We start from the raw sequence: 12,727 nt of genomic DNA on the forward strand, positions 1-12,727 counted from the left end.
CCTCCCCCGGCAAATTATTTGTAAACAGGCTGGGCTGCCCTAGAGGAGCACGGCGCTGGGAGGTGACACTCAAATTGTTATAATGTACAAGAGATCTAAAGGGTCAGCTGTGGTTTACAATAACCAATGAGGGACAGGGTCTGTTAAACGCATCCTCATCAGGGTAGTAACAGGTTTCTAGGGTGACGACAGAGCAGCCAATATAAAGCATTGACATGACCTTACCTCTGAAATGTGACATGTGATTGGTTGGCAGGGGTGATGCACATATCTTCCTCCCCATCAGTTTCGGTTTCCTCAGAATCATCCTGTTAGTAAATAAAACAGAATTATAAGTGAAGGATAATATACACACAGCAAAACACAAAAACCAACACCAGCGGTCACTGTGTGCTGAACACGCAGCAAATACCACGGGTCACTGTGTGCTGAACACACAGCAATAGACAACAAATTCCAGGGGTCACTGTGCTGCACACATGTCACGTGACCCCTGTTCAGACCAGTAATGATGCATCACTCCCACCTCCTGATCGGAATCGGTCTCCGATTGCTTCTTGTCCTTTCCTTTCATGGCGGTGCCTCCGTTCTTCCGACTGCTTCCTGGTTTCCGACCCCTATGGAAGGAAATTAAAGGGATAGCAAAGTCAAAATTAAAACTTGCATGTTTCTGATAGAGAACGTTATTTTAAGACTTTTAAATTCACTTCTATTTTCAAATGTACTTTGTTCTTTTGGTATCCATTGTTATAAAAATACGCACATATCCTACACTAGCTAGCTGCCGATTGGTGCCTGCACACATTTTCTCTTGTACTTGGCTAACTAGATGTGTTCATCTAGCTCAGTAGTGCAATGCAAACACAGATGGCAGATATTTATATTATATTGTTCACACACTGTCAGTGTGCTCGAGGAAGCAGTGTGACCAGAGTTATGATAGCAAAGCCTCTAGCCAGTCACATCAATAAATCTAAATAAATGGGCCTGTGAGTGTGATCTGATGTTTAAAAAAAATAAAATAAACAGAATTTATGCTTACCTGATAAATTACTTTCTCTTACGGTGTATCCAGTCCACGGATTCATCCTTACTTGTGGGATATTCTCATTCCCTACAGGAAGTGGCAAAGAGAGCACACAGCAAAGCTGTCCATATAGCTCCCCCTCAGGCTCCGCCCCCCCCCAGTCATTCGACCGACGGTTAGGAGAAAAAGGAGAAACCATAGGGTGCAGTGGTGACTGTAGTTTAAACAATAAATTTTAACCTGGCTTAATTGCCAGGGCGGGCCGTGGACTGGATACACCGCAAGAGAAAGTAATTTATCAGGTAAGCATAAATTCTGTTTTCTCTTACAAGGTGTATCCAGTCCACGGATTCATCCTTACTTGTGGGATACCAATACCAAAGCTTTAGGACACGGATGAAGGGAGGGAACAAGACAGGTAACCTAAACGGAAGGCACCACTGCTTGCAAAACCTCTCTCCCAAAAATAGCCTCCGAAGAAGCAAAAGTATCGAATTTGTAAAATTTGGCAAAAGTATGCAGTGAAGACCAAGTCGCTGCCTTACAAATCTGTTCTACAGAAGACTCATTCTTGAAAGCCCATGGGGAAGCCATAGCTCTGGTGGGATGAGCTGTAATTCGTTCAGGAGGCTGCTGTCCAGCAGTCTCATAAGTCAATCTGATGATGCTTTTCAGCCAGAAGGAAAAGAGAGGTAGCAGTTGCTTTCTGACCTCTCTTCTTACCAGAATAGACAACAAACAAGGATGATGTTTGTCTGAAATCTTTAGTTGCTTGTAAATAGAATTTTAAAGCACGAACCACATCAAGATTGTGCAATAGTCGTTCCTTCCTTGAGGATGGATTAGGACACAGAGAAGGAACAATGATTTCCTGGTTAATATTCTTATTAGAAACCACTTTAGGAAGAAACCCAGGTTTGGTACGCAAAACCACCTTATCTGCATGGAACACCAGATAGGGTGAATTACACTGCAAAGCAGATAATTCTGAAACTCTTCGAGCAGAAGAGATAGCTACCAAAAACAAAACTTTCCAAGATAATAACTTAATATCTATGGAATGTAAAGGTTCAAACGGAACCCCTTGAAGAACTGAACGAACTAAATTTAGACTCCATGGAGGAGCCACAGGTTTATAGACAGGCTTGATTCTGACTAAAGCCTGTGCGAACGCTTGAACGTCTGGTACTTCTGCCAGACGCTTGTGTAACAAGATAGACAGAGCAGATATCTGTCCCTTTAAAGGTACTAGCTGATAACCCTTTCTCCAATCCTTCTTAGAGAAAAGACAATATCCTTGGAATCCTAATCTTACTCCACGAGTAACCCTTGGATTCACACCAACAAAGATATTTCCGCCATATCTTATGGTAAATTTTCCTGGTGACAGGTTTTCTAGCTTGGATCAGAGTATCTATGACTGATTCAGAGAACCCACGCTTGGATAGAATTAAGCGTTCAATCTCCAAGCATTCAGCTGCAGAGAAACTAGATTTGGATGCAAGAATGGACCCTGTATTAGAAGATCCTGCCTCATTGGCAGTGTCCATGGTGGAACGGATGACATGTCCACTAGGTCTGCATACCAAGTCCTGCGTGGCCACGCAGGCGCTATCAGAATTACCGAGGCCTTCTCCTGTTTAATTCTGGCTATCAGCCAAGGGAGAAGGGGAAACGGTGGAAAGACATAGGCCAGATTGAAGGACCAAGGCGCTACTAGAGCATCTATCAAAGCCGCCTTGGGGTCCCTGGACCCGTAAAGAGGAAGTTTGGTGTTCTGACGGGACGCCATCAGATCCAACTCTGGAATGCCCCAAAGCTGAGTCAGCTGAGCAAATACCTCCGGGTGAAGTTCCCACTTCCCCGGGTGAAAAGTCTGACGACTTAGGAAATCCGCTTCCCAGTTGTCTACTCCTGGGATGTGAATCGCAGATAGGTGGCAAGAGTGATCCTCCGCCCACCTGATTATCTTGGTTACTTCCTTCATCGCTAAGGAACTCTTTGTTCCTCCCTGATTGATGTATGCTACAGTCGTGATGTTGTCCGACTGAAATCTGATGAACTTGGCCGCCGCTAGCTGAGGCCAAGCCTGGAGCGTATTGAATATCGCTCTAAGCTCCAAAATGTTTATCGGGAGAAGAGACTCTTCCCGAGACCATAGGCCCTGAGCTTTCAGGGAGCCCCAGCCTAACAGACTGGCGTCGGTCGTGACAATGATCCACTCCGGTCTGCGGAAGCACATTCCCTGAGACAGGTGATCCTGAGACAACCACCAGAGAAGAGAATCTCTGGTTTCCTGATCCAGTTGGATTTGAGGAGACAAATCTGCATAATCCCCATTCCACTGTTTGAGCATGCACAATTGCAGTGGTCTGAGATGAATTCGAGCAAATGGGACTACGTCCATTGCTGCTACCATTAATCCGATAACCTCCATGCACTGAGCTACAGATGGCCGAGGAATTGAGTGAAGAGCTCGGCAAGTATTTAAAAGCTTTAATTTTCTGACCTCCGTCAGAAATATTTTAATTTCTACCGAGTCTATTAATGTTCCCAGGAAGGGAACCCTTGTGAGTGGGGACAGAGAACTTTTTTCGGTGCTCACCTTCCACCCGTGAGACCTTAGAAAGGCCAGAACAATATCCGTATGAGCCTTGGCTCTGGGAAAAGACGCCTGAATCAAGATGTCATCCAGATAGGGTGCTACTGCAATGCCCCGCGGTCTTGGAACCGCTAGAAGGGACCCTAGCACTTTTGTGAAAATTCTTGGAGCGGTGGCCAACCCGAATGGAAGGGCCATGAACTGGTAATGCTTGTCCAGAAAAGCAAACCTTAGGAACTGATGGTGATCTTTGTGTATAGGAATATGAAGGTACGCATCCTTTAGATCCACGGTAGTCATATATTGATCTTCCTGGATCATCAGTAAGATTGTCCGAATGGTCTCCATTTTGAAGGATGGAACTCTGAGGAATTTGTTTAGAATTTTTAGATCCAGGATTGGTCTGAAAGTTCCTTCCTTTTTGGGAACCACAAACAGGTTTGAGTAAAAACCCAGTCCTTGTGCTGTAATTGGAACTGGACATATCACTCCCATCTTGATTAAATCTTCTACGCAGCGTAAGAACGCCTCTTTCTTTGTCTGGTCTGAAGACAGATGAGAAATGTGGAACCTTCCCCTTGGAGGAAGGTCCTTGAATTCTAGAAGATATCCCTGAGCAACTATCTCTAATGCCCAAGGATCGGGAACATCTCTTGCCTAAGCCTGAGCAGAGAGAGAGAGTCTGCCCCCTACCAGATCCGGTCCCGGATCGGGGGCTACCCCTTCATGCTGTCTTCGTAGCAGCTGCAGGCTTCTTGGCCTGTTTACCCTTGTTCCAGCCCTGCAAAAGCTTCCAGGTTGCCTTGGGCTGTGAAGTGTTACCCTCCTGCTTTGCGGTTGCAGAGGTTGAAGCAGGACCGCTCCTGACGTTGCGAAAGGAACGAAAATTAGCCTTGTTTTTACAATAACTAGTGTTTCAGTGGAGATATCACTAAAACACTTATAAGATGCGCCTAGGATAAGTATTACAAAGAGATATAAAAAGATATATATAAAATATGAGCAGTAAAAATCAAAATAATAAATATAATATAAATAATTATATATAGATGTATATAGTAGCAATGGCAGTGTTATAATATTGGTATTAGTATCAGAACATTACTTGTAATGACACTCAAAATAATAATAATAAAAAATAATAAAAGTAAAAATAACAATAAAACCTGTAAATTTCAATGTATGTATTCTGATACAAAGTCCAAGAATATATAATGGCAATTCCAGAAGCTGATAGACAGGTGAAGGTACTCCAAGATAGTATAGGCTGCTCCTCCAGGGTGTTGTGCCGCAACACAGAAGATATATCTAGGAAAGGAAGGATAGAGGGCGCCACATGGTGCAGATCAAAAAATAAATAAAAACAACAGCAAATGGATCACAAGAATCCTACTCACACAGTATAGAGTACTAATGTGCAGTATTCGCAGTCCGGAACCACACGTCGTCCGGTAGACCTCTTTCAAGGGATGTCGTCAAGTGGGATTCCTCGTCTCGCCAGGGAGAGTCCAGGGAAATCCAAAGTGGTGTGATGGGAGCAAGTTAGTATTCAATATGGTTCATACCAGAAAGTCCCAAAAAAACCATATGGATGGTAATGGTATAAAATTGGCTTAGGCCAAAAATGATGCGGCAGATAGAGAGTTAAAATGTAATAAAATTTATTCCAAATTAAAAACAGCAACGCGTTTCTCAGTGTTCAACACTGTTTCATCAGGCTAGCCTTGTTTTTAGCCTTAAAAGGCCTATCTTGCGGGAGGGCATGGCCCTTTCCCCCAGTGATATCCGAAATAATCTCTTTCAACTCTGGCCCGAAAAGGGTCTTTCCTTTGAAAGGGATATTCAGTAACTTAGTTTTAGACGACACATCGGCCGACCATGATTTCAGCCAGAGCGCTCTGCGCGCCATGATGGCAAAACCAGAATTTTTCGCCGCTAACTTGGCTAATTGCAAAGTGGCATCTGTTATAAAAGAATTAGCCAGCTTTAGAGCTTTAATTCTAAACATAATTTCGTCATATGAGGTCTCTGTCTGAAGCGACTCCTCCAGCGCCTCAAACCAGAAAGCCGCTGCAGTAGTCACAGGAATAATGCAGGCAATAGGTTGGAGAAGGAAACCTTGTTGAACAAATATTTTCTTTAGTAAACCTTCCAATTTTTTATCCATAGGATCTTTGAAAGCACAACTGTCTTCAATTGGTATGGTTGTGCGCTTGGCAAGTGTTGAAATTGCCCCCTCTACCTTAGGGATCGTCTGCCATGCGTCCCGCCTGGGATCAGTTATAGGGAGCATTTTCTTAAAGATAGGGGAGGGGGGGGGAGACAAAGGGTACACCTGGTCTCTCCCACTCCCTATCCACAATGTCCGCCACCCTCTTCGGGATCGGAAACGCATCAGTGTATACAGGGACTTCTAGGAATCTGTCCATTTTACACAATTTCTCTGGGACCACCATGGGGTCGCAATCATCCAGCGTAGCTAATACCTCCTTAAGCAGTACGCGGAGGTGTTCCATCTTAAATTTAAACGCAAAGGAATCTGATTCTGCCCGCTGAGAAATCTTGCCCGTATCTGAAATTTCTCCCTTGGACAGCACATCCCTCACCGTCATTTCAGAGTGTTGTGAGGGTACAACAGATAAACCTTCCAAAGCTTCTGATTGCTCATACTCTGTTCTTAAAACCGAGCTATCATGCTTTTTTGGAAAAACTGGCAGTTTTGATAAGAATGCCGCAAGGGAATTATCCATGACTGCTGCTAATTGTTGTAATGTAATAGGGACCATTACGCTAGAGGTACTAGGCACCACATGATCTTAATGCTTCGTAATGGTTGCACAGCAAATATCAAGTCAATTAACCCCTTAATGCCCGAACCGGAGCAACCTAAAGTTGACAACCGGTTAGCAAACTACAGCACCATGCCACAGCAATCTGCTGTGGCCCTACCTTGCCCCTGGGGATTAGTTGATGAAAATAAGCCTCTATGAAGTCCTCAATGAAGTTTTAGGACCCTCCACGTGAAGCTGTCTGCCAAATGAAGAGCGCAACTGAGTCGCAAAAATTAGGCCCCCTCCCTCTCCACTCCGGAGTTGAGGGGCCTTCAAAACCCTGGATAGGTGTCCAAAATACTGCCATGTGGAATAAAACCCCAAATAACACTCCAAAAGTGATAAAAACATGTATAGTGATTATATTTTACTAAAAAAATTATTGATTGCCCTTAAACAGTGTCCACCAGTCATTTAGCCCTGTTAAATAAGCCTTCCTTCTATGCCGAGTCTAAGAATATGGCTTACCTTCCCCACATGGGGATTCTTGTCAGTCTTCTAGCATTACTAAGTCTTGACTAGAAAAAGATGACTGAACATACCTTGTAACAGTTAAGCCTGCAAACTGTTCCCCCCAACTGAAGTTTTCTTGGTACTCCTCAGTCCTGTGTGGGAACAGCAGTGGATTTTAGTTACAACATGCTAAAATCATTTTCCTCTCAGCAGAATTCTTCATCACTTTCTGCTAGAGAGTAAATAGTACAAACCGGCACTATTTCAAAATAACAAACTTTTGATTGAAGATATAAAAACTACAAATTTAACACCACATTCACTTTACCCTCCCGTGGAGATGCTACTTGTTAGAGCGGCAAAGAGAATGACTGGGGGGGGCGGAGCCTGAGGGGGAGCTATATCGACAGCTTTGCTGTGTGCTCTCTTTGCCACTTCCTGTAGGGAATGAGAATATCCCACAAGTAAGGATGAATCCGTGGACTGGATACACCTTGTAAGAGAAAAAAGTTTAACAATGGTATTTTACACACAGAAATAAAATGAAAATGAGATTTGAGAATAATCTCAGATAATGTAACCCTTTGTCTATTAGAAAGTCCCACAACAGGGCAAGTTCCCTGTGCCAAATAAAATGAAGCGGCAGTAATGTCAAAACCAAAATTTCCTCCTTCAGATAGAGAATGTCATTTAAATTAATTTCCAATATACTTCTATTTTCCATGTTGCTTTGTACCTTTGTTAAAAAGCACACTTAGGTATGCTCAGTTGCATCTAGATTCTGATTGATGACTGCACATATATGCCTCTCGTCATTGGTTTACCTAATGTTTCAAGCTAGCTCCCAGTAGTGTATTGCTGCTCCTTCAACAAAGGATACTAAGATAATAAAGCAAAATGTGATAATAGAAGTAAAATTGAAAGTTGCTGGGGGGGGGGGGGGGGGGGGTTAAATGATGTCCCTTCAACAGGAAATGTAGAATTTCTAGAGAGCCAGTGAGTTCTACACCTTTAGTTGGGTGCTGGTGGTGTGATTTGTTTTCTCACCTTCGTGGAACCCTTTCTCCTTCCGTGTGATTGTCTTCTGCCTCTCCCTGCATGTCTGGAACTGCAGCCACTAGATCTTTCAGAAAGTCAAACTGCTGTTCAAGTTCAATGCATTGTTTCCTGAGACAGACGCATAAAACCAGGATAAAATTATAAGCGCACAGCTGCAGCGCAATACATGTGACTGGCGTATTTGCACCACGACAAATGCTTCCTCATGAAGTCTCAATCACACTCATGAACATGACAAAGTATCGTAAGCAAACTTCATCTCTATGTAATGCAGCACTTAATTACTGATATATAATGTGAATATATAAATATTTATTGTGTGTGCAGACCTTTTGTAATGCAGCACTTAATTACTGATATATAATGTGAATATATAAATATTTATTGTGTGTGCAGACCTTTTGTAATGCAGCACTTAATTACTGATATATAATGTGAATATATAAATATTTATTGTGTGTGCAGACCTTTTGTAATGTAGCACTTAATTACTGATATATACTGTACATATATAAACATTTATTGTGTGTGCAGACCTTGTGTAATACAGCACTTAATTACTGATATATACTGTGCATCTATAAACATTTATTGTGTGTGCAGACCTTATGTAATGCAGCAGTTAATTACTGATATATATATATATATCATATTCAGTTTACAACCACAGATCAGTAATTACACAAAAAGGCCACATTAAAAGGGACACTGAACCCAAATTCTCTCTTTCATGGTTCAGATAGAGCATGAAATTTTAAGCAACTTTCTAATTTACTCCTTTTATCAATTTTTCTTCGTTCTCTTGCTATCTTTATTTTAAAAGCAGGAATGTAAATCTTAGCAGCCAGCCCATTTTAGGTTCAGCACCATGGATAGCACTTGATTATTGGAGGCTTACATTTACCCACCAATAAGCAAGCATAACCCAAGTTCTCAACCAAAAATGGTCCGGCTCCTATGCATCACATTTCTGCTTTTAAATAAAGATAGCAAGAGAACGAAGAAAAATTTATAATAGGAGTAATTTAGAAAGTTGCTTAAAATTGCTGCTCTATCTATAGATTTTTTGGGGGGTTTAGTGTCCCTTTAAGGATTTATTGTTCCCTACAACCTCACAAAACCAGCTGTGGCAAGGCCTGAAGTGCACACACAAATGTGTTGGGCACTACAACTACACACACTGCAATGACACCTCAGGCCCAGATGTAAATAGAAGACTCACAAGTGCGATGTGGTCATGGTCTTGGCGCTTCGAGACTGCGTGACCTGACAAGCCTTCTTCAGCAGGGACTCCAGGAACAGCTCCAGTGCACGAGCTGCAGACAGTTAAGGGTATGCAACACACATCAGGGTTGGGGGAGCTTGTGAATACAACCGGTTTAGGTCGTCCTTGCCAGGTCTAGAAAGTGTCACAATGCACACACACTGGTGTGTCCCCATAAAGATGCCCCTAAACTGTCTATATCCCGTCCTAGGCTTGGTCACCTCCTGTAATGTATCCGACAGATCCTTTATAATCTGTAATGCAGAACTGCAGAAGGGTCAGCTTCAAAGCCATATTTTTATAGATCATTTTTCCCAGGGAACCATCAGTTGTGAAATCTGTGCAACAACCCAATTTATGCTTCTATGTCACTCAAAGCATTTCATATTTCCTGCGCCTCTCAGTCTAAATCACTGGTTTTCAAACCTGTCTGTCCTCAGCCTCCCTAAAAGGGCAGATTTTCAGGATTACCTTGGCTGAGAGCAGGTAAAATAACCATGTTTACTAATCAGCTAATTATTTCACCTGTGCTCTAGTTTAGATATCCTCAAAACGTGGCCTTTTAGGGAGGCCTGGTGACACTGAGAAAATTGTTTAGAACTATTTATATATGCAGGTCTTGACAAACCCAGGCGCCAAGGAGCCACTGGCTAATTCACATTAAATTCACATTTCTTTAGAGTCTACAAGACAATTCCAGATGCCACCAGCCACTTCTACATTTAGTTTGGTGCGCCTAGATATAAAATATAATTTATGCTTACCTGATAAATTCATTTCTCCTGTAGTGTAGTCAGTCCACGGGTCATCCATTACTTATGGGATTATATCTCCTCCCTAACAGGAAGTGCAAGAGGATCACCCAAGCAGAGCTGCTATATAGCTCCTCCCCTATACGTCATACCCAGTCATTCGACCGAAACCATACGAGAAAGGAGAAACTATAGGGTGCAGTGGTGACTGGAGTTTAATTAAAATTTAGACCTGCCGTAAAAAACAGGGCGGGCCGTGGACTGACTACACTACAGGAGAAATGAATTTATCAGGTAAGCATAAATTATATTTTCTCCTGTTAAGTGTAGTCAGTCCACGGGTCATCCATTACTTATGGGATACCAATACCAAAGCTAAAAGTACACGGATGACGGGAGGGACAGGCAGGATCTTTACACGGAAGGAACCACTGCCTGTAGAACCTCTCCCCCAAAAACTGCCTCCGAAGAAGCAAAAGTGTCAAATTTGTAAAATTTTGAAAAAGTGTGAAGTGAAGACCAAGTTGCAGCCTTGCAAATCTGTTCAACAGAGGCCTCATTCTTAAAGGCCCAAGTGGAAGCCACAGCTCTAGTAGAATGAGCCGTAATCCTTTCAGGAGGCTGCTGTCCAGCAGTCTCATAGGCTAAACGTATTATGCTACGAAGCCAAAAAGAGAGGGAGGTAGCCGAAGCTTTTTGACCTCTCCTCTGTCCAGAATAAACGACAAACAGGGAAGAAGTTTGACGAAAATCTTTAGTTGCCTGCAAATAAAATTTCAGGGCACGGACGACGTCCAGATTGTGCAGAAGTCGTTCCTTCTTTGAAGAAGGGTTAGGGCACAATGATGGAACAACAATCTCTTGATTGATATTCTTGTTAGTGACTACCTTAGGTAAGAACCCAGGTTTAGTACGCAGAACTACCTTGTCTGAATGAAAAATCAGATAAGGAGAATCACAATGTAAGGCCGATAACTCAGAGACTCTTCGAGCCGAGGAAATAGCCATTAAAAACAGAACTTTCCAAGATAACAGCTTGATATCAATGGAATGAAGGGGTTCAAACGGAACACCTTGCAGAACGTTAAGAACTAAGTTTAAGCTGCACGGCGGAGCAACAGTCTTAAACACAGGCTTAATCCTAGCCAAAACAAACAAGTGATGGGTTAAAGACCCATCTCAGAATACACTAATAGCACTCCTAGTAGGCATATGTGACACAAAATAACTAGATGTAACAGACAACAAATGGTTAGAGAGATCTCATCGAATTGAATAAAATATAACTTAATTTTTAACACATAAAAACAGAGTTAAAATCCAGGGATGTGCAGGTTAAAATTAAAAAACTCATAGTAGGGTATTGAGATACTGAGATTATTTCCTAAATGTGAAATTTTACAAGAATAAGAAGTTAAGCTATAGGTAGCGATACCTAAGTGTGGATACTCCACGTTCTGAATGAAAGTGAACACTGTTTCAGTGGAGTATTATCGAATGGCACCACAGTTAAAGATCAATTGTACTCCTCTGGTGGGTAATTAATTGGCCCAATATCAGTATTGGCGTTCTTAGATTCTTGTATATTCCAGAAGTGCTCAGATGTGAGATCAGAGCCCCTTCTGAATTATAAATACAATTATATGATAATATACCATTATACAATCAGTGTGCTTGGTGCATACTTGGGTATCATGTTACCTGCTGGCATGTATTAAATAGAATCACATAAGGTTAATAATAATTATTTTAAGTTGGTATCTGATTCATCAATTGAATTGATTTATAATCTCCACATGTTTAGAGGCGTAATGGATGAAAACACTTTATTAACCACCTTTAGTGCAATATTGTGGCTAGTTACTATTAGTTTTTAGCTTGAAAAAACACTTCCACTAATGACAGGGGATTGGTCACTAAATGAGGGTAAACATTAGTGGCTATTAGCTCGAGTATTGGATAAAGGATTAAGTTAAATAGTTGGATAACGTAGGTTATGATGAGACACCCTGAATAGTGTGTTTATATTGCTGCTGTCTCTATGTCTGAGATCAATACACATTGGTTATTAGCAGCTGTAGCAAGATTGCTTTCCCACACCTGTGACAGGCTCTGGTAGTATGCAATACAATCAGAGCAGTCACATATAGGATGACACTTGAATCCTTTATATCATACAATTCAGTTTCGGTTAACTAAGTATAGCAATAACCGTTAGTATCTATGTATTGATAGGTGCAAACAGAAAAGGAGTTTATGGATATCTAGAGCGCGATTGTATTGCATACTACCAGAGCCTGTCACAGGTGTGGGAAAGCAATCTTGCTACAGCTGCTAATAACCAATGTGTATTGATCTCAGACATAGAGACAGCAGCAATATAAACACACTATTCAGGGTGTCTCATTATAACCTACGTTATCCAACTATTTAACTTAATCCTTTATCCAATACTCGAGCTAATAGCCACTAATGTTTACCCTCATTTAGTGACCAATCCCCTGTCATTAGTGGAAGTCGTTTTTTCAAGCTAAAAACTAATAGTAACTAGCCACAATATTGCACTAAAGGTGGTTAATAAAGTGTTTTCATCCATTACGCCTCTAAACATGTGGAGATTATAAATCAATTCAATTGATGAATCAGATACCAACTTAAAATAATTATTATTAACCTTATGTGATTCTATTTAATACATGCCAGCAGGTAACATGATACCCAAGTATGCACCAAGCACAC

The 12,727-nt window shown here is 41.7% G+C and overlaps 1 protein-coding gene across 1 annotated transcript in view; it reads right to left on the reverse strand.

Moving 5' to 3' along the window:
• The window catches only part of LOC128665801 (dr1-associated corepressor), a 105,736-nt gene that overhangs the window by 62,748 nt on the left and 30,261 nt on the right, over positions 1 to 12,727 (reverse strand). Inside the window, exons 3-6 of the mRNA XM_053720008.1 lie at positions 9,195 to 9,288; positions 7,961 to 8,080; positions 527 to 617; positions 226 to 308 (exon numbers count right to left, since the gene is read on the reverse strand). Of these exons, the coding sequence (XP_053575983.1) occupies positions 226 to 308; positions 527 to 617; positions 7,961 to 8,080; positions 9,195 to 9,288 (388 nt within the window). The remainder of the gene's footprint in view (positions 1 to 225; positions 309 to 526; positions 618 to 7,960; positions 8,081 to 9,194; positions 9,289 to 12,727) is intronic.

This window comes from Bombina bombina, chromosome 7 (assembly GCF_027579735.1).
Source record: "Bombina bombina isolate aBomBom1 chromosome 7, aBomBom1.pri, whole genome shotgun sequence".
Lineage (NCBI taxonomy): Eukaryota > Metazoa > Chordata > Amphibia > Anura > Bombinatoridae > Bombina > Bombina bombina.